Source organism: Dama dama, chromosome 13, assembly GCF_033118175.1.
Source record: "Dama dama isolate Ldn47 chromosome 13, ASM3311817v1, whole genome shotgun sequence".
In the NCBI taxonomy this organism is placed as follows: domain Eukaryota; kingdom Metazoa; phylum Chordata; class Mammalia; order Artiodactyla; family Cervidae; genus Dama; species Dama dama.
The window spans coordinates 49672499-49699028 of record NC_083693.1 but is presented as its reverse complement, the minus strand read 5'-3'; the positions used below and the strand labels follow the sequence as shown (position 1 = coordinate 49699028).

The window sequence follows — 26530 nt, the reverse complement described above, 5'->3', positions numbered from 1 at the left end:
TGACCAGTCCAAGTTCAATGCATGAAACAGGGCATACAAAGCCAGTGCATTGGGACAACCCAGAGGAACGGGATGAGGAGGGAGATGGGAGGGATGTTCCGGATGAGGGACACATGTATACCCACGCTGATTCATGTCAATGTATAGCAAAAACCACCACAATATTGTAAAGTAATTAGATTCCAATTAAAATAAATTAATTTTAAAAATAAAATAAATAAATAAATGTAGTGAGTATTAGAAGTTCACCATGGGATACTATTATTAAGATAGGGTGTCTAAATAATAAGCTTCTTGGAGGAGGAAATATTTGAGTTTTGAAGGAAGACAGGAAGGAAAGCCAGCTAGGTACAGCATGTATTAAATTCTTTGAAATGAAACAGCATAATACATTTTCCTAACTCAAAATGGTGCAGTTTAGCTGGAGAGAAGAATGGGGTACCATGATGGTGTGATGGTAGATTAGGCAATAAGATAGACTTTTATATGCTATGCTAAAATTTGGGCTTTATTCTAAATCTGGTGGCCATTAATACAGTGTAACCAGGGAATGACAGGATCAGACCTACCTTCTCAAGATCACTCAGATATCAGTGGTAGTGGAGGTGGGTAAAGAGTAGAGGTGGAAAAGTTTAAATTAAGACATGTATGAAGATAATGGGATAGATATAAGATATTACTGAGAAAGGGATTGGAAAGTACTAGAATGAATGACTACCAGGCCTCAGGTTTGAAAGCAGTGCCACTTAACATGATGGGTAATAGAAGAGAGTTTGTTGTTTTGAAGGTGGGTGAGGAGGAAAAATATAAACCCAGTCTTTCAGCTTGATGTACAGTCAGGAAATGTTAGTGGGATATTCCTCTTCTTTTGATGCCAATTTAAGAGAGGTCAGCACACCTTCTCACAAATTCCTCTTGGTGTATAATGGGTCTTGAGGCAGTATAGTGTTTGTAAACTTTTTACCTGCTATGAGGCCCCTTGAAAAAGAACAAAATTGAATAAGCAGGTTGTATGTTGGTTGCTATAAAATGGAGAGAGAGTTCTTAACGCTGTGATCTCAGACCTTATTTCATATATAAATAAAATATGGCAGCAAGGGTAAGAAGTCCAATCTGCTTTCCGTTAAACAATAATAGCAGCAAAGCAGACATGACAAAACAAGATGTATCACTTTATCTCTCTGAAATTACACTCTAAATGGTCGTGAAAATTTTATTGGTAGTAGAGAAGAAAAGAAATTAATGCAGTGAGTTTTAGACGTGATTTCCTGGCACAGCTGTAATTAATGAATCTTTTCTCATAAGTTGTTAAATATTTTTGTCCTATTTTTGAACCAAATGATTATTAGCTACATTAACTTTTAGAAGCTTACTAGTTCATTAAGGATGTTTTCTGGCAACCTAAGTACATAAAAACACATACTATGGTACTTAAAAAGGTTAACCTTGTCTTTTATGTGTATATTATATTCACGCAAACAACCGAAAAAAACATTTTTAGCCGCTCATCTAGGATTTTGTCTTTACAATGCTCTTATTTTCTATTTCCATCAAAAGATTCTGCTATGAATGGCAGTATCTGTGAGCCCATCCACTTCTAAAACGTCTGTTAATCAGCCTCCTTGAAGTTTTCTTTCTTCCTCTACCCACTATCAAGACCCCAAGTTTTTCACCTTCCCTTCTCCCAAGAGAAAAATGAAAACAATCGCTCCTGCTCCTCTCTCAAACGCCCCAAATACAACGCAGCCCAGAACTGGAAAACAGGGAGGCAAAGTGGTACAGGTTGCAACTTGCGACTGGGAGCAGAGACTTTGCAACCAGAGCCCGGAGACAAGGAATCAGTCTTCACTTGATCTGAGGAGGATCTGAGCTATTTGTCAAAAGAGAACGTCCCCAAAGCCCCGGGACCTGACTGGTGCTAGGAAACCAGAGAAAGAGCGGGTGACAAGCAGAGAAAGAGGCCCGATCCTCTGGGACTGCCAGAAACACGCAAGGAATGCAAAAGAAACGTCAGGAATCCGGGACCGGCTGCGGCCGGCTAGAGGGACCCCTCAGGTTAAAACCCAACTCCAAAGGCAGGAGCGCCGCTGAGACTCTTGAGTGGGAAACGGCGCTGAGTGGGTTGACTGAGCGAGGGCAACCCACTTCTGGGACGGCAGAAACCGATTCACTCCCAAATGTCGGAGTCGGTGGCCCACAATCCGGTCCCGGCCACCAGACACCTCCAGCAAGCCTGGGGGCGGGCCTAGGGGCGGGGCCGAGTTCTCTCCCCGCCTCTAACGGCAGGCCGACTGCTTCCTCAGTACGCCTGCGTAGGGTGAGGCCGGACTCTATTTGGCTACTAGGCGAGCGGCGGCATCGGCGTTCTCTACCCAGCATGCTGCGCGGGAGCGGCGGCCCTACGTCTATCCCCTTCCCAACCCTGCCCCCGCTTCCCACTCCCGCCGCGGCCCCCCCTTCCCCTAAAGTGAGTGAGTGAGACGGGCAGATGGAGGAGGGACTGTAATGGCGGCGGCCGGCAGCTCCCTGCTCTGACCCACGGCAGGCATACAGCAACGACCCCCTCCCTGCCCCTCTCTTTGCCGGCGTCCGCCCCGCCGCTAGCGCGGGGCCACCGTCTCCGGCCCTTCCCCCAGCCGTCGGCGTCTCGCCCTGCGCCCCGGCCGGGGCCCCACACACAATGGACGAGCTCGCCGGAGGCGGTGGTGGCGGCCCGGCGATGGCGGCCCCTCCACGGCAGCAGCAAGGACCCGGGGGGAACATGAGCCTTTCGCCAGGGGGGAATGGAGCGGCGGGCGGCGGGGGTTCTCCGGCCGCCGAGGGAGCGGCTCCCGCGGCAGGCCCGGAGCTGTCCCGGCCGCAGCAGTACACTATCCCAGGGATCCTGCACTACATCCAGCACGAGTGGGCTCGGTTCGAGATGGAGCGGGCGCACTGGGAGGTGGAGCGGGCCGAACTACAGGTACCTCGCTGGGCTCGGTATGCGGGACGGCTGCGGCGGCGGGGTTCCCGGCCGGGGGTGGGGGGGTGGGGCCGGGACTCTCCTTATTCGGAGCTCGAGGCCTTGGGAGACAGAGAGGAACCTACCTGTGCGGCTCGGGGGGCGATGGTTCTGGAGACGGCTCTTCCTAGACCCCCCCGCCCCCTTTCCCGCAGAAGCTTGTTACCCAGACCTCACTGGCTGCGCGGTGCGGGCTTCCTTGGGGCAGCCATTTTGGCTTTTAGTATGGCGTCTGCGGGGGCTCCTCCGGAGGCGTTCTGCGCGGGCCTCCGGGGCTTGGGGCCGAGTTCCTCTCTGTGGGAGAATCCGGCGTGGGGCTATCGGGCACTGCGCTGGCTCCTGTTTGTGCCTCTTAAGATGGAGAACCCGAGGAGAGGGACTGGGTTGGGGATTTTGCCACCTTTCCCCGGATCACCCCCCTGTTTCCGATTTGGCGTGACTGCCCCCCTCCCCCGGAGTTGGGAGCCCTTACTCTTTGACAGCCACGCTTCTTTCCAGGGCTGCTGCCGCGTACAATGGCTTGCGGCTGACCTGTGAAGTTTTCATTTCCTGCCGCCAACTTTTAAGTACCTTTTTACCTGGGATGCTGCCTTATTCACTTCGATTCCGTTTGAGTTCGACCTCAGTGACTGACTCATCAACGCTGCTCTGGACTGACTTTTTCTTTTAGAGTACCCTTCACCAGGCCTTCCCCTCCTCCATTCCCGTCTTTACACACAAAAAGCCAAACCAGACTATCTGTGCCGTCTTCAGGAAACGATTGAGAAAAGATTTAATGTTAGCTTGGAGTAAAACGTATTTGTTTCATATTACCAGCTCGCACACAGGAAGCAGAGTTAAATATCCTTAGGATCCTTCATAATTGAGCCGGACTCGGTCTTAAGGTGAAACTTGAGATACTGGTTCACCTAACTTTTGGAAGATGTTGGTAGTTTAAGGGCTTATGTCTTGGATTTCGGAAGAGCTCCATCTTTTTACAAGGATTGTTCAACTCTTTCGGATGTTTGTGTTTATTTTAAAATCACTTTCCAAGGCAAATTTAGGCTTAGAAGGAAAAAAGCATGCATCTAAATAGTGCTGCACCTGTTCTTCACGCTGCTGTATATTTAGAGTGTATGTGGTATTGTTCGCTGATACACATGCTGTATATGTCTGGGGTGAATGATTAGGGAAATGTAGTGTTGAAAGAAGATTGGATTAGCTTAAAAGAGTTGTCCTCAAACAAACACATACATCTTCAGTTTGATATTGAACCAGTCGACTTTTTGTCTCTACAAAGTGGGGAAAATCAAACTTTTAAAAAGTAAAAAAGCAAATATTTTGACACTTTATCAGAAAGTGAATTTAAAAAAAAAGTGAATTCACTTTATCAGGTTGGCAATTCAGTGTTTTAGTGCTTTGGTATACTATTGGGCTTTTAAAAATATAACATGTCAAAAGTGTTGTTACTTTTGTGTGTGCTCTGCTTTAAAGTATCTGGGACTTACAGAGTTCTGTTGATGAACAACTTTATATTACACCATGTGCAAACTTAATATTCAGTGTGAGGCATTTATTTTTGAAAACTGCATTTACAAATGCATTGATGCCTAGGCTCACTAAATAATACTTCACCAGTCCCTAATACAGTGTTTATAATCTTTGTACTGTTGTGGAAAAACTTTAAAAACTTTCTAAGTTAGTAAATGCATTAGTCATTGGTAAGCTTCACAAAATGTCTTACTTGTGTCTGAATTAGTAAAATCTATGCAACTTGAGATCTATATTGTTTACCTTAGCTTTTGGTTTGCCTTCTAATTCTCCTCTTGACAGAAGTCTTTTAAGGAAAATTCGTTTTGCTTGCTTGCTTTCAGTCTATCTACTGTTGGCACGTTAGTTCAGATATAGCCATTCTTTTTGTTTACTTTGAAGAAGTTCTACGGTGTTTATCTAGACTCTTGATTTTTTTTTTCCCCCTAGGAATTTTTATTATTTCACACTGATTCTTTTGGAACAAAATGTTCATGATTGTGTGTTTTTGTTCTATATATTTCTCTATAATGTTTTATTGGGCTACTTAGTTAATTTAGAATATTGAATTTGTTTTACATGTCTAAAGTCTTTAGTAAGAATGCTTGTGAGATGTACATTCTAACATGTATGAAAAATCTATTGGGAGAGTTTAAGTGAAGCATGAATAGATTTAAACTGTAAACTTAGACTTAATTCTGAGAAAGGTAACATAGAAGTAAGAGAACTTGCATATCATTTGGTATACAGCCTTGTATACCGTTCATCTCTACATTACTTCAAGTGTTTAGTACTAAAGCTAGTCAATAATGACTGCAAAGAGGCTAAGGTATGCTTGCTTTTGATGTAAAATTTCAGTGTGGATTATATTTTTCCTGGCTTTGGAAAGGTTTTTATATATTCATTTATTTTTGGAAAGATTTTTAAACCAGAACTTTGCAGTATGGTTCTCTTTTCTGTAAAAGGAATTTTGGATAAAGGTCCTTTTTAGAAGATTGGAACTAAACCAAAGAATGTCTTAAAACTCTTATTTTTGTGAGAGTTCCTTACCTGGGATTCAGGTAAAAACTTTGTTATGTTAATAAGGCTCCAGGACAGTGATTTCTAGGTGAGAGTGCTGCTGATAATCACTGGTAATCCCCACCCCCCCCCCAACCAACCCCCTTATATACAGGCCTCTGTTTCATCTTCCAGAGATTTGGATTGAATTGGCCTAGGACTTGGAAAAAAAATGGACTATTTGTAGGATTTAGCCAGTTGCATTATGTAGAATGGGACTGCCCTTTCATCAGTATTTTAAACTGATGAGGTCGATATCATTCCTGTTTTACAGATAAGGAGACACACTTCAACAATGTAAGTAACTGTTTGCCATCTATAAGTATTGCAGCTCAGATTTGAACCTGGGTTCATCTGAATCCAAAGCCTTTGGTCTTCGCACCACTCTTGAAACCGCTGTTATTGTCTTGATATTTTTTGTAGAAGTAGAATCTGACTTACAGTTTATTATAGAGATGTGGGTTCAATCCCTGGGTGGGGAAGATCATCTGGAGAAGGAAATAGCAATCTACTCCAGTATTCTTGCCTGGGAAATCCCATGGACAGAGGAGCCTGGTGGGAAACTGTCCATGGGGTTACAAAGAGTCACACATGACTAAGCAACTAAACAACAACATACACCACTGTTTCAGTATGTTTCGAAAAAGTTTTATTGAGCCCCTGTGACATGGGTAGGTCTAGTTTATATACATGGCAAATATGTCCTGATTTTTTTTCTGTAGTTAGTGTTATAAATGCACTAATTATGTATAAAATGCTTGTTGGCCAACTATAAAAATATGACACAAGTGATAGGTAGAAAATATAGTCCTGGTGTTTGTATTCTCAAATTACTCATTCTCCAGCAAATGTAAACTTTTAGCATTTGTGTTTGCATACTCTGGCATACAGATTTGTCATAACTAGACAGATATTGCCACCTAAAGATCCTAAGTTAATAGGAGATATTTCTCTCAGACATAACTTGATTTCTTCCTTTTGAATTGGGGGCAGTGTTTCCCTTCTAATCTATTATTGTCAGAGTTTCCTTCGGATAGTCTAGAATAATGATTTGTAAATCCTGTTCCTTTTTTATTACAAGATTTTTGTGAATCTACTATGAAATTACAAAAAAATAACAATATAGAGATTTTTCATTAAAATACTCTCTTATATTGAGAGTTTTAGCCTTCATAAAGTCTTGCTGTTATGCAGTTTTCTATTTCAAATGATGGTGACAGAAAAAAAAATTATTTGATAGAATTAGGAGTCCATAATCTTATGTCATATTCTCCCTGTTTTTTAAATCTTGGCAACAAAAAGTCTGGGGGCCATTAATATGTAATTCTTTTCTCCATTTACTTTTTAATCCTGTATAATCTTTTTGCTCTATTGTCTCATTACTCCTAACTGAGCTTAATAGGACATTTTTTTCTGTTGGTGGTTGACCTTCAAATTGCCAAATCTTGCTGCCTTCTTAACAGATTATAAGTACTTCACCAACACGTTCTGCTGTTGACAGTTCTTCCTCAAAATCCTTTTCTTTGGCCTCTACTCTGTAATCCCTTATTTTCCTTTTGATCTACTTATCATCTTTCTTCATATGTTTCTTCTACTTTAGTTTCAGTTATTGTTACCTGGGCTTCTGGTTCTTTTTATTTTTACTATAAATTCTGAAATACACAGTGGGTTTTTGTTGTTGTTGTTTGCTTGCTTGTTTTTGCTACGTGTTATTCCAGTGCTTCAGCATTTAGTCCTTAAATCCTAAAAACCCAATGAGTTTGGCACAGTTGGTTTCTTTTGTTGCTGGTATTTTGTTTAGTTTGATGCTAGGCTGTTGGGCCCAGAGGTGAAGTAACCTACGAGTAGCAGAGCTAGAATTGAAACCTCGGCAGGCTGCCTCTGGAAGCCATGCTGCTAGTCACTACTGTGTCTTTGACTTTCAGATGTCTCAGAAATGTTTCTTAACTTTGTTTAAATTTTCTGCTTCAGATTCAATACATCCATTCATTTCATCTCAAATGCCTGCCTCTTCCCCCACCGAGGCACACTTAACTTGATCATTCTCCTTTATTCCCTGTTTTCGTTAATGTTTATTATCATCCTTCTCATTGGTAGATACTAAAGAGATAGGTAGGTTCTTCTAAAAACGTTGAGTCTTTGGGTTTATTGATTCTAGTATGATTATTCAGTGAATATATTTGAGTGTTACTTTGTGCTATGTACTGGATATATAGTGATGTATGAAACAAGGAACTTGCTGTTGTTGGAGATTGTACTCTAGATATAATAAAATGTGATAAATCAGAAATTAACAGGATGTTGAGAAAATAAATAGTAATGGGAAACCTCTGTAGATAGTGAGGTTTCACTAAGCAATTATTGAGCAGTTTTTATATGCCAAGAATTATTTTAAGTTAATACACACTTTATTGTTTAGTCACTAAGTCGTGTCCGACTTTGCAACCCCATGAACTGCAGCACGCCAGGCTTCTGTGTCCTTCACTATCTCCCAGGGTTTGCTCAAACTCAGGTCCATTGAGTCAGTGATGCCATCCAGCCATTTCATTCTGTTCCCCACTTCTTCTCTTGTCCTCAATCTTTCCCAGTATCAGCGTTTTTTCCAGTGAGTCAGCTCTTTGTATCAGGTGGCTGAAGTATGGGAGCTTCAGCTTCAGCATTAGTCCTTACAGAGAATATTCAGTGTTGATTCCCTTTAGGATTGCCTGGTTTGATCTCCTTGCTGTCCAAGGGACTCTCAAGTTTTCTCCAGCACCACAGTTGGAAAGCATCAATTCTTCAGTGCTCAGCCTTCCTTATGGTCCAACTCTCACATCCATACATGACTACTGGAAAAACCATAGCTTTCACTGTATGGACCTTTGTTGGCAGCGTGATATCTCTGCTTTTTAATATGCTGTCCAGGTTTGTCATAGCTTTTCTTCAGGGAGCAAGCGTCTTTTAATTTCATGGCTGCAGTCACTGTCCGCATTGATTGTGGCAATATGAAATTTGTCACTGTTTCCATTTTTTCCCCATCTATTTGCCATGAAGTGATATGGCCAGATGCCATGATCTTCATTTTTTGAATGTTGAGTTTTAAGCCAACTTTTTCACTCTCCTCTTTCACTTTTATCAAGAGACTCTTTAGTTCTTCACTTTCTGCCTTTAAAGTGGTATCATCTGCTCATCTGCATATCTGAGGTTGTTGATATTTCTCCCCGCAATCTTGACTCCAGCTTGTGAGTCATCCAGCCCAGCATTTTGTATGATGTACCCATAACTCATTTAATTTTTGTGAAGCTTCTGTGGGGATATGGATACTTGTAGATCTCAAGTATGAGTACCTAACCATAGGTATTTCAGAGGAAAGCAACAGCATTAGAAGAAGCTCTGAAACAGGAAAGATCTTCATTGGATGTGTGAACTTGATTATAGTGATTCAAGGGACTATCTTATATAGATAGTCTCAATAGCCTAATACATATATTTTAATTCAGTGATTGTTAATTTTTTGGAAGTAGTCTCCTTTGCATATAGACTGAAAGCTTTGGAGCGTTTTCTAGTTAAAAAACAAATTTTTTTGGCTTTTAATATCTTTGACGCCTAACCACTGACCTGAGGAAATAACCCTGATTTAATCCATGCTTATAATTCCTTCACTACCGTTGTTTTAGTTTAGGGTGTTCCTCCTGCGTGATTTCTCTGAAGAAATCTAGCACTTTTCCTCCATATATGCTCCTCTCTTAAGAGTTTATCCTTTATATTGTAAGTATGATTGTATTACATATACTCTCGCTTTAATTTTTAAAGATGATGGAGAGTTTTAAACATATTCAAAAATATCATAGTTATCAGGACTTCCCTAGTGGTGCAGTGGATAAGACTGCCTGCCAATGCAACGAACGTGGGTTCAATCCCTGGTCTGGGAAGGTTCAGCCGTGCTGCAGAGCAATTGAGCCTGTGCACCACAACCACTGAAGCCCTCGCTCCTAAAGTCCATGCTCTGGAACAAGAGAAACCACCACAATAAGAAGCCCAGAAGCTCTGCAACGAAGAGGTGCCCCCATTCACCAGTAGAGAAAGCCGGAACAAAGCAATGAAGACCCAGCACAGTGAAAAATAAATACCAAAAAACATATATATAGTTATCTGTGACCACCCATAAACTTGCCACTCATCACTCAGTAACAACTCATGACTATTCTTATTTTACTTATACTTCTGTCCACTACCCTATCCCAAATGATTTCAAAGCATATCCCAGAAATACACAATTTCATCCATGCATATTTCAGTATATATCTAAAAGAGAAGGACTTTAAAAGAGAATTGTTGTAGTTGCATCACCAAATTATTAAGAAAAATGAGTAATTTCTTAATACTATCAAATACCTGCTGTTTGAATCCTGGTTTTCACACTTATCTTTGAACAGTTTGTTTGAATCAGTGTCCAAATAACACATTGTGATTGGAACCGCCCCCTCCATCTTTCTTCCTTTTCCTTGCTACTTCCTGTTGAAGAAATCAGTCTTTGGTCCTGTAAAGATTCCCAGAGCCTGTGTTTTGCTGCATGCTTCCCTAATACAGTTTAACACATTCTATTGTCCTGTTTGTTTTCCCCTGTAATTTAGTTAGTTGGATATAGGGGCTTGATCCAAACTGGCTTATTTTCTTCTTTGGGGTGGTGTTGGAGGATGAGAATACTTCACAGGTGGTGATGAGGTCTTCTCTCAGAAAGCACAAAACATCTTTCCTGATGTCAGCTGTTGATGTTAAGTAACTTGGGAACATTCATCCATTAGAGCCACCCTAAGTTTTTCTGAAATAACGAAATTGTGATATAATTCACACTTGTCCCTCAGTATCTGTGAAGTCATTGGTTCCAGGACTCCCCCACCCGCCTTGCCCCTCTATCTCTGGATTCTGAAGTCCTTTATAAAAAATAGTGTATTTGCATATGCTTCCTATACTTTAAATTATTTCTAAATTACTTATAATACCTAATACAATGTAAGTAGTTGTAAATACAATGTAAATAGTTGCCTCTTGTTGCAAATTTAAGTTTTGATTTTTGGAACTTTCTGAAGGTTTTTTTTTTTTCCTGACTATATTCCATGCACAGTTGGTTGAATCTACTATGGATGCAGAACCTGTGGATACAGAAGATTGACTCCGTTCTGTGGTTTTTAGTCTGTGACTAAGTTGTGTCCTCATCATCACTCTGTAATCTCACATTTTTCTCATGTGCAAATGAACCTAGTTTAGCAGTTAGTCCCTGTTAGCAATTGGTCCCAATTCCCCCTTTCCTTTGGCAATCACTAATTTCTGTCTCTATAAGAGTCATCTTTATATCTCAAGGATTTGCCTATTTTGGACATTGTATATAAACGGGATCACACAGTATATAGCTTGTGAATAGATTCTTTCACTTAAATGTTTTCAAGGTTCAACCATGTGTAGCAGATAACAGTACAGTACTTTATTTCTTATTATGGCTGAATAATATTCTATTGTATGGATACATACTACATTTTGTCTGTCAGTTGGTGGATATTTGAGTGTTTCTGTTACACTTTTTACTAACATATATGCACAAGTTTTTGTGTGAGTGTATGTTTTCAGTCCTATTATATACCTAGGAATGGAATTGCTAGGTCATGTTCAACTTTTTTGAGGAACCTGCCAAAATGTTTTCCAATGTGACTGCCTCATTTTACTTTCCCACCAGCAATGCACGAGGATTCCAGGGCCCCTGTTGCTTTTTTTCAACTTTGAAATATATTTCTGTTATTAAAAAAAATTTTTTTTACAAAATGTCTTTTAATTTTTTTTTGCAAGTTGTGTTTTCTTTCTCTCTTATAGTTTTTAGAGCAATTTTGTTTAGTTGTTTAGACTTTTGTTTTTTTTGTTTTTTGTTTAGACTTTAGTTTTTAGGGCAATTTTGGCTTTATAGCAAACTTTAGCTGAAAGTACAGTTTCCATATAACGCCTTGCCCAGCAAAACGTCCCCTTACATTAGAAGCTCCACTGGTGTGGTACGTTTGTTAAAATTGATGAACCAACGCTGACCCAGCATTATCAACTAAAGTCCGTAGTTTACATTAGGGTTCATTTTCTGTCCTGTGTATTCTTTGGGACTTGCCAAATATATAATCACATGCATCCACTTTGATGGTAAACAGTGATTTTTCACTGCCCTAAAAATCCACTATGCTCTACCTATTCCTTCCTCACTAACCCAAATGCGTGACAAATACTGCTATTTTTATTTTTGTTTTGTTGTTTGGTTTTGGTTGCACTGCACAACATGTGGATTCTCAGTTCCCCAACCCGGGATTGAACCTGTGCCCCCCGCAGTAGAAGTGTGGAGCGTCGACCACTGAACTGCCGGGGAAGTTGTGACTGGTGCTCTTTTTAGCTGTCTTCCGTAGTTTTGCCTTTTCCAAAAGATCATGTAATCAGAATCATACAGTATGTAGTTTTTTCACATGGACTTCTTTGACTTGGTGGTGTGCATTTAAGGTTCTTCCATAATTGTGTTTTTGTGGCCTGATCTTTTTAGTGCTGAATTAATATTTCATTGTACATTTGTACCACAGATTATTTGTCTCCTAACCTTATTGAAGGACATCTTCATTGCTTCTAAGTTTTGGCAATTATGAGTAATTGCACATCGACATTTACTCATAATTTAGGTATATAGCAAGGAGCTTGATTGCTCCAGTGTATGGTAAGAGTATGTTTTGTTTTTTTAAGAAACTGCCAGTTTTCCAAAGTGGCTTTACCTGTTTTGTATATCACTGATGGACAGTTTTTGTTGCTCCATATTTCGTCAGCATTTGATGTCAGTGTTTTGAATTTTAGCTATTCTAATAGGTGTGTAGTGATACCTTGTTTTAATTTGAAATTCCCCTAATGGCGTATGGTGTTGAGCACCTAATTTGCCATCTGTATGTTGTCTTTGGTGAGGTATCTGTTCAGAGCTTTTGCCTTTTTAAAAATTGAATTGTCTGTATCTCTTCCTCTTGACATTCATGGGATGGAATGGTATTGGGCATTGTTTCCAATCATTTATGAGTAATTGTTCAGTAAGTGGTAGTCATTACTTATAACATGTATTTATCTTAAAAGATGCTTTAATGACATAATTTAAATGAATGAGTAATTATAATATCACCTTCCCTTTACTTGTCCTTCCAGTGAAGCTACCAAAGGCAGTGATTAAATTTATTTTATCTGAAGATAAAATAGGAGTCTCTAATTTTAAGTGAGTAAGATCTGTGGTGTTTCCAACACCTAGTTAATAATCATGATACAGATTCTCACAGTCGTTCGCTGGTCATTGTGATTCAGCAATCTGGAGGTGGAATCTATGTTTTTAAAATGTATAGCTGGTGATTGTGATACTCAGCCAGATCTGGGAACCTGCATGATAAAAGTCACTTAAGGATTTGGTAGAACTCAGTTCTCTAACCTCTTTCCCTTTAAGATTGTCATTCGTTCTACTGATAGGTTAACTGAGCAATTTATCACCCCTTCTCTGCACTCACAGTGGCTTGCACTGTGTATGTTTACATTGTTGTATTTTTTTAAATTTTCACTTCCTGCTTTCCAGTACATTGAAACTTCTTGTTAACAAGAACTTACTGGGTTTTGAGTATGCCTCAAGTTTTTGTTGGATTCATTTGAAATACTGTGGTGGTTGATTACATAGATGAAAGCAGTTTGTGTCCATAACAGAACTGTTTAAGAATAACACCCGTTAACGTTTTCAAAATTTTTTATTTATTTTTATTTGGCTGCACCAAGTCTTAGTTGTGAGTGCAAACTCTTAGTTTCAGTGTGTGGAGTCTAGTTCCCTGACCAGACATAGAACTTGGGCGCTCTGCATTGGGAGGATGGAGGCTTAGCCAGAGGACCACCAGAGTGTTTTCTGTATGTTGGGAATCATTCTAATTTTTATGCCCTCCCTAAATCATAGGTAACAAGTATTTCTGTTTTAGAAGGAAACATGGGCAAGGGTTTAAATGACTTGTTCAACATAAAAACAGTAAACAGGTAATGAATCCAGGTGCTGTTGAGTTGCTTTTGACCAGTATGTTTGCCATCTTAAGGTACTAAGGTACCATCTTAAGTACCAGCTTAAGGTACTCTGGGGCTACCTCAGCAGTAAAGAACTGTAAACAAATGACTAAATGAGTAGGCTCAGTGTCACAAGATTTAAAAGGCTGTATGTAACTGAGCAACTATAAATGCGTAGTGAAATTTTGGATCATCTTTAGACTTTGTAAAAGTTTTTAAACCTTTTTCGGACTCTTTTTTTTTTTTTTTTGGTTAGTACATGGTTCAAAAATTAAATCTTGTATGTACCATGAGCCTGTCCACCCTTAGTTCTGCATTCGTAACCACTTTTATTAGTACTGTATGTATCCTTCCAGTGTATTTTTTTCTTTAAAAAAATTTTTTTTATTTACTTATTTTTGGCTGTGCTGGGTCTTTGTTGCTGTGAGGGCTTTCTCTAGTTGTGAGTGGGGGCTACTCTTCATTGTGGTATGCAAGCTTCTCATTGCAGTGGCTTCTCTTGTTGCAGCGCACGGGTTCTAGGCACGTGGTCTTCAGTAGTTGCTGCTCCTGGTCTCAGTAGCTTCAGCTTGTGGGCTTTGGATGGTGGACTCAGTTGTGTTGAAAAGGCCTCGTTGCTCCACAGCAGGTGGAATCTTCCTAGATCGGGAGTCGAACTCATATCTCCTGCATTGTCAGGCGAATTCTTAACCACTAGCCCACCAGGGAAGTCCTGCCTCCAGTTTCTGTGTCAGATAGATGTAAACAAATAGGTATACTGATTTTCTTCTGTTTCTGATAGAACAGTTCATAAACTATATACCTGTTTTTCACTTTGCATTTTCATTTAACATTTCCTGGAATTTGAAGTCTGTTAGTGGAGAACATTCTCAATTTTTTTTTTTTAAAAGCAGCTGCATAGTAGTCTACATTGTGTACATGCCATAGTTGATTTAACTACCTCACTATTGTTGAATGGTTGTATTGAAATTTCAGAAAACATTTGTATCTGTTTTTTTTTGTTGTTGTTGTTGGTTTGTTTTTAGTATTTATTTATTTATTTGGCTGTGTGGGTCTTAGTTGTGTCGTGTGGGATCTAGTTCCCCGACTAAGGATTGAGCCCTGTCCCCCAGGCCACCAGGGGTGTCCCTGCACTGTGTTCTTAAATGTGTGAGCAACCAGCTTTCTGCCTCAAAATAAACTCTGTTATGTTGCTTTTTTGTGTTGTAATATTTAAATTAAATTTTGTATGATGCTTTGTTGTTTCATGGCTTGCATTTAAGTCTGAATTTTAAGTTAGGGATCACAAATGTTTTAGCTGTGAAAGCCATTAATTAACCAGTTCTATTTAAGCTGTAAGTCTGTTACTGAAGTCCTGAGGAAATAAGTGAGAAAGACAAAACAAAGAAAGATGAAATAGGAAAAAAGGGATGGGTGGATGAGAAGAGAAGTAAACACAGTGATAGAGAAACAATGGATGGGTGTGATAATATGCCACCAACAGTTGTCTCAGACAATAAAACTATTTCAGAGCGGCCTAAATTAACCTTTGTTGGTTTTTTCCCCAGAGTTTTTTTTTTTTTTTTTTTTTTATTATTATTATTTTTTTCCAGTGGGTTTTGTCATACATTGATATGAATCAGCCATGGATTTACATGTATTCCCAATCCCGATCCCCCCTCCCACCTCCCTCTCCACCCGATTCCTCTGGGTCTTCCCAGTGCACCAGGCCGGAGCACTTGTCTCGTGCATCCCACCTGGGCTGGTGATCTGTTTCACCATAGATAGTATACATTCCCCAGAGTTTTAAAAAGTAGATCAGACTTGTGTAAGCTTTTATTAAAAAAGGGTGGGGTGCAGTTGAGATTCTAAAAAGTATATAATTACACATCTTTATACTTTGCATATATCACCATACCCTGGTCATTTTGTTCTTAATATTTACTGTAACTTGTAATTTTAAAAATACTCCTCTTCCTCTTTAAGATTGATTGTAAACTTTTTTTTAAAAAACTCATATATCCCTAATGTGACAGTAAAGGGTCTGGCACATAATGGTGGTAGTGGTTGTGGTTTCGTTGCTAAGTTGTGTCTAACTCTTGGAACACCATGGACTATACCCCATCAGGCTCCTCTGTTCATGGGATTTCCCAGGCAAGAATATGCGATCCAAGGGGGTTGCCATTTCCTTCTTCAGGGGATCTTCCACACCCAGGGACTGAACCTGTGTCTTCTGCATTGCAGAGGGATTCTTTACCACTGAGCCACCAGGGAAGCCTCATAATAGGTGTTTGCTAAATGTTTGTTAAATTGAATGAAGTTGTTGAGGACATTCCACTTAAGTTGTTAGATATGAGAAACTGAATTGTAATTTTTGTAGTACGTAATACGGAAAAAAGCCCACCAGATAGAGATAACACCAGTAGTAAATGATTACTCTTCCCTTATCTCCTCATTTGATAGTGGAATGAAACCAAACTTGGTTTTTTATTATAAGGTATTCAGAATACCTTTATATAAGGTATTTTTAAAAAAATTCTGTCTCCCCCTTGTGGGAAATAGAGTGTAAGAGAGATCACAACTTCAGTTAAAATGAATCTGTGCTTGGGATTAATGCATGGGAGTGGGGGTTACTATTTTCTCTTAAAAATAGTGAATGATTTTTATGAAGAATGTTTAATGACTAGACAGTGTTTATGATAAGCTAAAAAGCAGAGGTCCATGTTATGTGTGAAATCAGCTATGTTAAAAAATATTTTGAACAACCCAGTACAAATGTTTTAAAATAACCTTTGTGATCTTTGGGTCATAGGATTATTGGCAACTTTTCTGTTTTCCTTATTTAAAAAAAAAAAAAAAAAGGCCCAGCAAACATTATAAAGTAGGTATTTTCTTTTATTGAAACAGATATTTCAGAAATGAATTGTTTATTTATGCATATGTGTAAAGAGAGGAGAGGAAGAGAGGGAGACACAGACACTGTTGAAGGGTACTTTTATCATGAAACAGCGAGTTGAACTTGGTACTTATAATGAGTTATCTTTTCCCCATTTTGATTGATTGCTTTAAAAGCTTAACAAATACCATTATTTATTCATGAAGATCTTATTTTATGATGTTTTGAATTTTTGTTGTGTGGTTGCACATAGTTGCTTTTATTTTGTAAATTTTTTACATTAGTTTTTAATTCTTAGTTATTGTTAAAGTAATACATGAAAGTAAAGGCTACAGAAATGTCAAATATAGTGACTTTTTTTGTAATCTTAGTTTTCTAGGAACAACACTGCTTTGGGGTGTATATCTTTTCAGAACTTTTTCTCTATAGTAGTCCCCTTTTATCAGCCGAAGGTACATTCCAAGACCCCCAGTGGATGTCTGAGTCCATGGATAAAGGACCTAACCCTGTATATGCTGTGAGGGTTTATCACACTTCTCACGTCTCCTTTTACTATATTTCAATATAGGTAATAAAGGTAGTTAAATCATTAACTTTTATGTTATTCAGTTCAGTTGCTCATTCATGTCCGACTCTTTGCGACCCCATGGAATGCAGCACGCCAGGCCTCCCTGTCCATCACCAGCTCACGGAGTATACCCAAACTCATGTCCATTGAGTCAGTGATGCCATCCAGCCATCTCATCCTCTGTCGTCCCCTTCTCCTCCTGCCCCCAATCCCTCCCAGCATCAGGGTCTTTTCCAGTGAGTCAACTCTTCACATGAGGTGGCCAAAGTATTGGAGTTTCAGCTTCAGCATCAGTCCTTCCAATGAACACCCAGGACTGATCTCCTTTAGGATGGACTGGTTGGATCTCCTTGCAGTCCAAGGGACTCTCAAGAGTCTTCCCCAACATCACAGTTCAAAAGCATCAATTCATGTTATTATGACCATACAAATAATGAGTCAACTATAATAATTTATGTATACTTTGTGGATAAAAAAGTGTACTATGAGTCCTGTTTCTTTTCTGTAAAGTTTCTGTTTTTCTTGGAGTTACTTGCCCTCCACCCCTTTTTTAAAATTTGCTTAGTTTCCTATGTACCTATTGCTATTTTTCTAAAAGCTTTTACTAATCTGTCAGGGTTTTCAGACTCCAGCACATCACATTGTCTGTTAGTTCTGCCTCTTTTTGTGGAGGAATTGGAATGGGGAGAACTTATTTCAGAACTGTCATTCTCCTTGCTCTGATCTAGACTTTTGTGTATAGTTACTGTTCTGAAACTTCTGCCCTTTTCATAAACGGGAATCCCCTGCACCACCACCACCCTTCCACCCACCCCTTTTTATATTGGCTCCCTTTCTGCCTCCTGTTTGGCTTATTTAGTCCTTTAGTTGGCTGAAATATGTTATCTGGTTGTTTCTTGAGAAAAGTTGCACAGGAGGTAAATTTTAGGGATTTGTATCTTTTAAAGAAAAAAAAAATTTGTTTTATTTTCATACTTGATTGGTAGTTTGATTGGAAAGAAGTTTCCGTCAACATTTCGAAGACATTTCTCTTGTCTTTGAACTTTTCAGTATAGCTTTTGAAGAGTCTCATGCTGTTCAGATTCTGGCTTTTTGTTTATTTTTTTTGGAAGCATTCGTTTACTTGATTGCTCCAGGTCTTAGTTGTGGCATGCAGAATCTTCAGTCTCCATTGTAGCATGAATGCTCTTTTAGTTGGGGCACGTGGAATCTTGAGTTGCATCACACGGGATCTAGTTTCCTGACCAGGGGTGGAGCCTGGGCCCTGTGCATTGGGAGTGCAGAGTCTAAGCCGCTGGACCACCAGAGAAGTCTCTGTTCAGATTCTTGGTCCTTTTTTTTACTTGTATGTGTTATTTGAATTTTTCTAGGTATCTTTTGTTTGTACTGGTGGTGATAAATTTTATGAAAATAGATACCATGTCAGGCATTGAGAGAATTTTCTTTTGCTCCATAGTCCAGTATTTCTCATGGGCATTTAGGTAGTACCATTTTTGTGTTGGGCTGTATTGGGCTGTGGGGGGCGTTGAGCACTCTGGCTCCCAGGAACTAAATGCCAAAATAACCCACTAGTTTTGAGGACAACTAGAAATGACCCCAGATGTTTCAAACACCCCATTAGGGGAGGTAGTACTTAGTACTCTTTTTGAGAAGGGTTATTGCAGTCCAGTCCTTAGGATGATTTTTTTGTTCAATTGATGATGGACCTACTGATTTAAAGTTTTTCTTCTGTTTTCCTGAATTTCTCATTTTGGTCTTTTTTCTGAGATATTTTCTTCAACTAATATTTTTCAGTCCAATATTTTGAAATTGGAAAGGCATTTTCTTACTTATTTTTGTCTGTGCTGGGTCTTCATTGTTGCATAGACTTTCTCTAGTTGTGGTGTGAGAACTTTTCATAACAATGACTTCTTATTGCAAAGAACGAGCTCCAGAGTGTGCAGGCTCAGTAGTTGTGGCTTGTGGGCTCTACAGAGCAGTCTCAATGGTTGTGGCCCATGGGTCTCGTTGTCCGGCAGCATCATGTAGGATTTTCTCAAGCCAGGGATTGAATGTGTCCCCCACATTGACAGGATTCTTATCTGTCAGACCACCAGGGAAGTCTTGGCCCTTTTCTTAAAATTCATTTTCATTTCCATTTTTTCCCAGAATGGCCTTCCTAACACTGGTTTTTAAAAGTCATTGATTGTAATTTTAATCTTTGGCCTTTCCATAAGTTTGTTTTCTTAAATCTTTAAATTGTTTGTAATTGGTCTCTCAGTTGTTGTTCTCTGAGTTATTCAGATAACTTCCTATATAGACTGCTGTCAGTCTCAAATGTCCATTATTGTCATTTTTTCAAATTTCCTCTATATGGAAATAATTTACTGTTCTTGTGTTGCATTTTGCTTAGAGTCTACCTGCAGGATAGTATTCTATCTCTGCTGAACTTTTTGGACTCTAGTTTTCTTCAAGTCTTCTTGTTCTTTCCAGAATCTTTCTTACTTATGTCTTCTGTTATGGTCATCCCTAGATTCTTTTTTTCGCTGTGCTGAATCTTAGTTGCAGTGCGCAAGCTTCTCCTTAGTTATGTTGCACACAGACTTAGTTGCTCCATGACATGTGGGATCTTATTTTCCCGTAAAAGGGATTGAATCCACATCCCCTGCATTAGAAGGCAGATTCTTAAGCCTGGACCACCAGAAAAGTCTCTCTTCCTAGATTCTTACCATTTTCCAGTTTACCAGCCTTAAATAAACTTTAGGTGCTTGACTTCTTTAGTTACTCCTGTAGCCATGCTATTTCTTTCTGGTTGTAGTGCCCTTGTGTTCTTTGCTGCTGTTTTCATTGTTTCTGCTGTTTGTAAATATTGGCTTTTCTAAACTAGGTGTTTTCTTTTTTTTTTTTTTTTAAATCCCCTTCTCTAAGTCGGTATCTCAAACCTTTAGTGTCTGTTTTGCTATCTGATACAAACAAATATATGACATCTGGTATAAATTTGTTTTATTTAACTCGGTCTCTGAAGAAATTTTTTTTTTCTTTTAAAATAACTATGTTATCTATGCTGCCCTTTAATACACGATCTTCCCTTGTGGCTCAACTGGTAAAGAATCCACCTGCAATGCAGGAGACCTGGGTTCGATCCCTGGGTTGGGAAGATCCCCTGGAGAAGGGAAAGGCTACCCCCTCCAGTATTCTGTCCTGGACAATTCCATGGGCTGTATAGTCAGTCCATGGGGACACAAAGAGTTGGACACGACTGAGCAACTTTCACTTTAATACATATTAAAATAACTGACTCCCTCACCCCCCATTTTTTATTGTGGTAAAATACACATCATCACTTGGCCGACAAAGGTCCGTATAGTCAAAGCTGTGGTTTTTCCAGTAGTCATGTATGGATGTGGGTGTTGAACCGTAAAGAAAGCTGAGCATGAAAGAACTGATGCTCTCAAACTGTGGTGCTACAGAACGTTCTTGAGAGTCCCATGAACAGCAGGGAGATCAAACCAGTCAATCCTAAAGGAAATCAACCCTGAATATTCGCTGGAAGGACCGATGCTGAAGCTGAAGCTCTGATACTTTAGCCACCTGTTTCGAAGAACCGACTCATTGGAAAAGACCCTGATGCTGGGAAAGATCTGAGGGCAAGAAGAGAAGGGGGTGACAGAAGATAAGATGTTTGGATAGCATCACTGACTCAATGTACATGATTTTGAGCAAACGCAGGGAGATAGTGAAAGACAGGGAAACGTGTTGTGCTGCAGTTGATGGGGTTGCAAAGAGTGGGACATGGCTTCGTGACTGAACAACACAACAAAAACACAGCAGTTTACTGTCTCAATCATTTTTAAGTACGTCAGTGGTATTAAGTACATTCATATTGTGCAACCGTCACCATAGTTCATCCTTAGAACCCTTTTCATCCTGTAAAAGTGAAATCCTATATCTGTTTAATGGTAACTATTCATTCCCCTGTCCCCCTACTCCTGGCAGCCATCATTCTATTTTCTGTCTCTGTAAGTTTAATTATTCTAAGTACATCATATAAGTCGAATACATCAGTATTTGTCTTTTTCTGACTGGTTTATTTCACTCACCATTAGGTCCTCAAGGTTCATCCACATTGTAGCTTGTGTCAAAATTTCCTCCCATTTTTAAGGGTGAATAATATTCTATTAAATACATTACCACATTACCACAATTTGCTTATCCATTTGTCAGCTGGTGGAAATGTGGGTTATTTCCACTTTTTAGCTTTTATGATAACACTGCTAAAACATGGGTGTACAGATATCTCTTCAAGACTTTGCTTTCACATCTATGGATATAACTGACTTTTACTTAATAAAACTGGTACATTCAGTACTTCAAGGTTATAGACTGGTGTGATGCTTTTTTTAAACTCTATTCAAGGCATTCATTTCATTTTACTGATCCTTCTGAATCTTTTTACTGAGCACTTTTTAGTTATAAGGATGCATGAAATTTTGGTGTACAGTTTATGTGGAATCACATGACTGCTGTTATAAGGCGTAGTGCTCAGAATTTGAATCTGATTTATATTTTAATTTCAATAGAAATGTGCAAGGCAACTAGCTACTCTCCATAAGTCTTCAACCCTACTGTCTCCCCCTATGACTCAGCAGTTGCTTTTACCTCCTACTTAACAGAGAGCATAGAAAACATATAAACTTCCTCCTTTTCAATTTACAAATTGTACATGTGCACATATTTCCTTTCTCTTAGGCTACTCTTAATGGGAGACATTTCTTATAAGGTTTAGCTGTACTGACTGTTCATTTGGTTATTTTTGGGGTGTTTACCTTACTCAGTAGATGTGTGTGAGGCACTGAGGAGCCTGGCAGGCTACAGTCCATGGGGTTGTAAAGAGTTGGAGATGACTGAACAATTAAGCACAGATATCTTTTAGTGTACTACTGTAACTTCCTTGTTCTTTTACTGTATTGTTGTTACTTTTATAGTGGTTCTGGGGCTTATCATTACCATTTCATCTAGTTGGAATGCTAGTTCAGTTACAAGAGCATATAAAGACTTTCTTCCTATAGAGCTCCATTCCCTTCCCCCTCTGTTGTGTTGTCATTATCCTACAAGTTACATCTTTATCCACTGTATAGTCATAAACCATCCTTCTAATTATTACTTGATGTTTTTGTCTTTTAAGTTAGATAGGAAAAAAGGAGTTACTTATGAAGTTACTTGTACTGGTGCTTTGTATTTTCATAATGGATTTGATAGTGTCATTTCATTTCAGCTAAAGTGCTCCTAATAGTATTTCTTTTAGGGCAAGTCTACTGGTAACAGCTTATTCAGTTTTAATTAGTTAGGAATGCCTTCTGTGATTCTAAGGGAAGTCTTGTTGGATGTAGAATTATTGATTGACTTTTTTCCACACCACTTTGAATATATCGTCCCACTGTCTCCATGATTTCTGATAAATCAGCTGTTAGTCTTGGGAGGAGCCTTTATTTGTGATAAGTTGCTTTTTTCTCTTTCAACAGTTTGATCGTGCGTGTTGGTGTGGATCTCTTTTGAGTTTAACCTGTTTGAAACTTTTTGAGCCTCTTGAATGTGTATATGTTTTTTTTTCAAATTTGAGAAATTTTTGGCCTTAATTTCTTCAAATACTCTGTCCTTTTGTTTGTCTCCTGTCTATTATATGTAAATCAGTTTTCTTAATGGTGTCTCACAGGTTTCTGAGTCTCTGATCTGTTTTTTTTTTCTTTTCTATTCTGTTCTCAGACTGACTGATGTCACTTGATCTGTTTTCAAGTTTGCTGGTTTCTTTCTTCTGCCAGCTTATATCTACTATTGAGCTGCTGTGTCGACTTTTTCATTTTATTATGTATTACTCAAACCTATAATTTCTATTTGATCTTTTTTAGAAAATATCTTTTGTATAATATTGTCAATTTGGTTGAGACATTGTTCTCATACTCTCCTTTAGTTGTTTTAAAATAAATGATTTAAAGTCTTATTCTAGTTAAGTTCAGTGTCTGGGCTTCTTCAAGAATAGTGTATATTGCCACGTGTGCTCACCCGCCCGCCCCCCCCCCCCCCATTGTGTTTGTGTAGAATATACTTTCTTGTTTTTTTGCATGCTTTTAATTTTTTGTCAAAACTAGACATTTTAAATAATGTGGCAGCTGTAGAAATCATATTCTCTCCCTGTGATTGTTTATGTACGTGAGTGACTTTTTGGTATTAATACTATAAAGTCTGTTCTATGTGGTTACTAAAGTGTCTGCATAGTTAGCTTAGTAGTTAAAGTAATGAACAGGCATAGGTTTCCTTGGATGCCTGAATGATGTAAATCTTCTAGTCTTTTCTAAAGGCCTCAATGTGTATGTTGAGACATGCCTTCAACACTCAGCTAAGCAATTTATAGGTTTGTTTTTTCCTGCTTCTACAGAGCCTAAGTGTTCGCCAGCGGTGAGCATTTAAGGGCTTTCACAGCTCTTTCCAGAGAATGTGCACAGGTTATGTGTGAGTATGGCCTTCTAGAGTCCCAAGAATGTGCTGGAGCTTTCCAAAGCCCCATGCTGTTGTTTGCCTCAAAAATTGTCCATAATCTCAGCTGCAGTGTTTGACTATTGCTTCTAATTGATTGTTTTTGAACAGAAAGAAGGCTGTTTACTCTGGATGAGCTCCGAGTCAGGTCACATAAAGATAGCTTTGATAGTAGAGTCTTCTAGGAACTACCAGACATGTCAAATAATGACAGTTCTCTGGGAGTAGGACTTTGAAGATGCTCCAGTTCTGTTGTGCTGCCTCTAGTGTTTGTTGATATTCACTATGATTGCAGGTTTTCACGAAACTGTGAAGCGGTTAGAATGGAAACAGCCACAAAGCCTGCTCTTCTTACCAAGATTTAACCATATTGCTGAATACACATTCCCCAGATTGCTTCAGTTTTTTGTAATTTTCATAGTTTGAAAAAGATGAGTCTTCCAGCTTTTGCCGCTATTCTCACTGCTTTTATGAAGAAGGTAATTTTATATGTCTTTACTTGGTAATTCTTGCTGATGGGAATATCAACTGCATTTACGAATGTGTGGATTCCTTCTCCAAGCTCAGAGGACTCAAGGAACCTGAGGATTGAGAACTTGCAGGTTAATCAGTCCGTGTCTCTGTATCATTTTTTCAGGATTCCAATTTGTTCTTGTTTCGTATGCAGGCCTTATCCTTGGCATAGCAGACATAGACTTTAACTTTCTTTGAAGCCCTGCTACTTTTACAATAAGGGTTGACTCTTAGCCTTTTTTAGAGATTTTATGCTACGAAAGAACCTTCTGGCTTTTTGACATTTAGTTTTTAATTCCTCTTACTCATTTTTACCTCCCGCTATGTTTTTCTGAAGAGTCAGTTGCCTTTAGCAGCAACAACCCGTTTTCATGGTCTTGATAATTACTATTTTCTTTATATTTCTCAAATATCTGGTACATTGTACTTTCTAAGTTCAGGGATTGGCAAACTGACTTGCAGGCCAAACCCACTCTGGGGCCTGCCTATTTTTGTCATGCCCTATTTTTAAAGAGTTGTAAAGCAGAAACAACAAAAAAGAATATGAAATACTATCTGGTCCTATTTAAAAAAGAGAAAAGTTTGCCAATATCTGCATTCTCTCCACAGGAAAATACCCAGTTTACCAACAGTTGAAGCTTCCTGGGAGGAAGCTTTGCACTGCCACTTTGTGCTAGGGTTCTGTATATTCATCACCAGTGACAGTGTCCTTTGCCAGCTGGGTGGCTGTGTGTATGGTGACCCAACTGCAAAGCTTTATTTTAGCCTATTCTATCATCTCCTCACCAGTGGCTGCAAGTTGGGTTCCTAAGTATGTTAACTGTGATTAACATACAGAAGTTTATTAAGGAATGTTCTTAGGATCAACATCTGTAGAAGGAGTAGAAAGGAAGCAGAAAGGATAAATTGTGCTGAATTGTATTATCAACAAAAGTCACTGTTACCCCCTTGAGACTCTGAAGCTGGAATAACCTGCTGAGTTGTTCAAAATTGTGACAAGGTATTGGGCCCTTAAACACCTGTTTGATCAGCTACTCCATGAAGGCTGCTCAGGCATGCAGCTGTCTTTAGCTGAGGCACTTCCTGAAAAGACCTGACAGGTGAAGGCTGTTTTCCAGCAGCTGGACAAGAAATCCTTCACTTCTGAAAGGAGATCTGCATAGCACTTCAGTATCTGCTGCATATAGCTTCATGTGAGTTCTTCTGATTATAAATTTTTTTATAAAATGTTTTAAAATTGTTATTTTAGTAAGTTTTTTATGAGAGAGCTGTGAAATATAATTCAAGAACTATATACATTTTTATTCATAATAAGATGGACAATTTTTCCTAAGGCATTTTTGAAAAACTGAGCTAGTTTACCGTTGATTTGTGTAATTAGTTACCATTTTAATAACTAGAATGTCATCATAGAATCCTGAAATGCTAATATTGGAAATTGAAATTTACAACTAGCGGGTCTTAGTTCAGTTCAGTTCAGTCTCTCAGTCGTGTCTGACTCTGCAATCCCATGGACTTCAGCACACCAGGCCTCCCTGTCCATAACCAACTCCCAGAGTTTACTCAAACTCATGTCCATTGAGTTGTGATGCCATTGAGCCATCTCATCCTCTGTTGTACCCTTCTCCTCCTGCCTTCAATCTTTTCCAGCATCAGGGTCTTTTCCAGGGAGTCAGTTCTTCGTATCAGGTGGCCAGAGTATTGGAGTTTCAGCTTCAGCATCAGTCCTTCCAATGAATACTCAGGACTGATTTCCTTTAGGATGGACTGGTTGGATCTCCTTGCAGTCCAAGGGACTCTCAAGAGTCTTCTCCAACACTGCACTTCAAAAGCATCAATTCTTCAGTGGTCAGCTTTCTTTATAGTCCCACTGTCACATCCATACATGACCACTGGAAAAACCATAGTTTTGACTAGATGGACCTTTGTTGGCAAAGTAATGTCTCTGCTTTTTAATACACTGTCTAGGTTGGTCATAAGTTTTCTTCCAAAGAGCAAGTGTCTTTTAATTTCATATCTGCAATCACCATCTGCAGTGATTCGGGAGCCCCCAAAAATAAAATCTGTCACTGTTTCCATTGTTTCCCCATTTATTTGCCATGAAGTGATGGGACCAGATGCCATTTTCTTCGTTTTCTGAATGTTGATTTTTAAGCCAACTTTTTTACTCTCCTCTTTCACCTTTATCAAGAAACTCTTCAGTTCCTCTTCGCTTTCTGCCGTAAAGGTGGTGTTATCTGCATATCTGAGGTTACTGATATTTCTCTGGGCAATCTTGATTCCAGCTTGTGCTTCATCCAGCCCAGCATTTCTCATGATGTACTCTGCATATAAGTTAAATAAGCAGTGTGACAGTATACAACCTTGATGTACTCCTTTCCCAATTTGGAACCAGTCTGTTGTTCCATGTTCAGTTCTAACTGTTGCTTCT

General features: G+C 39.2%; 2 protein-coding genes across 11 annotated transcripts in view; one reads left to right on the top strand and one right to left on the bottom strand.

Annotated features, from left to right (window-relative positions):
* The window catches only part of AP4S1 (adaptor related protein complex 4 subunit sigma 1), a 70627-nt gene extending 64977 nt beyond the window's left edge, over nucleotides 1-5650 (bottom strand). For 3 of the 6 annotated variants that reach the window (XR_009695438.1, XM_061159081.1, XM_061159079.1), the window contains exon 1: nucleotides 3088-3425. The gene's annotated coding sequence lies outside the window, so the exon portion shown is untranslated. Of the gene's footprint in view, nucleotides 1-3087; nucleotides 3427-3473 lie in introns of those variants that run through there. The other 3 variants (XM_061159083.1, XM_061159082.1, XM_061159080.1) reach the window with 2 other exon arrangements.
* The window catches only part of STRN3 (striatin 3), a 98747-nt gene continuing 74643 nt past the window's right edge, over nucleotides 2427-26530 (top strand). Inside the window, exon 1 of one of the 5 annotated variants that reach the window (XM_061159068.1) lies at nucleotides 2427-2962. In XM_061159068.1, coding sequence (XP_061015051.1) covers nucleotides 2681-2962 — 282 coding nt within the window. In that variant the 5' untranslated portion in view covers nucleotides 2427-2680. Of the gene's footprint in view, nucleotides 2963-25269; nucleotides 25293-26530 lie in introns of those variants that run through there. The other 4 variants (XM_061159069.1, XM_061159070.1, XM_061159071.1 and 1 more) reach the window with 4 other exon arrangements.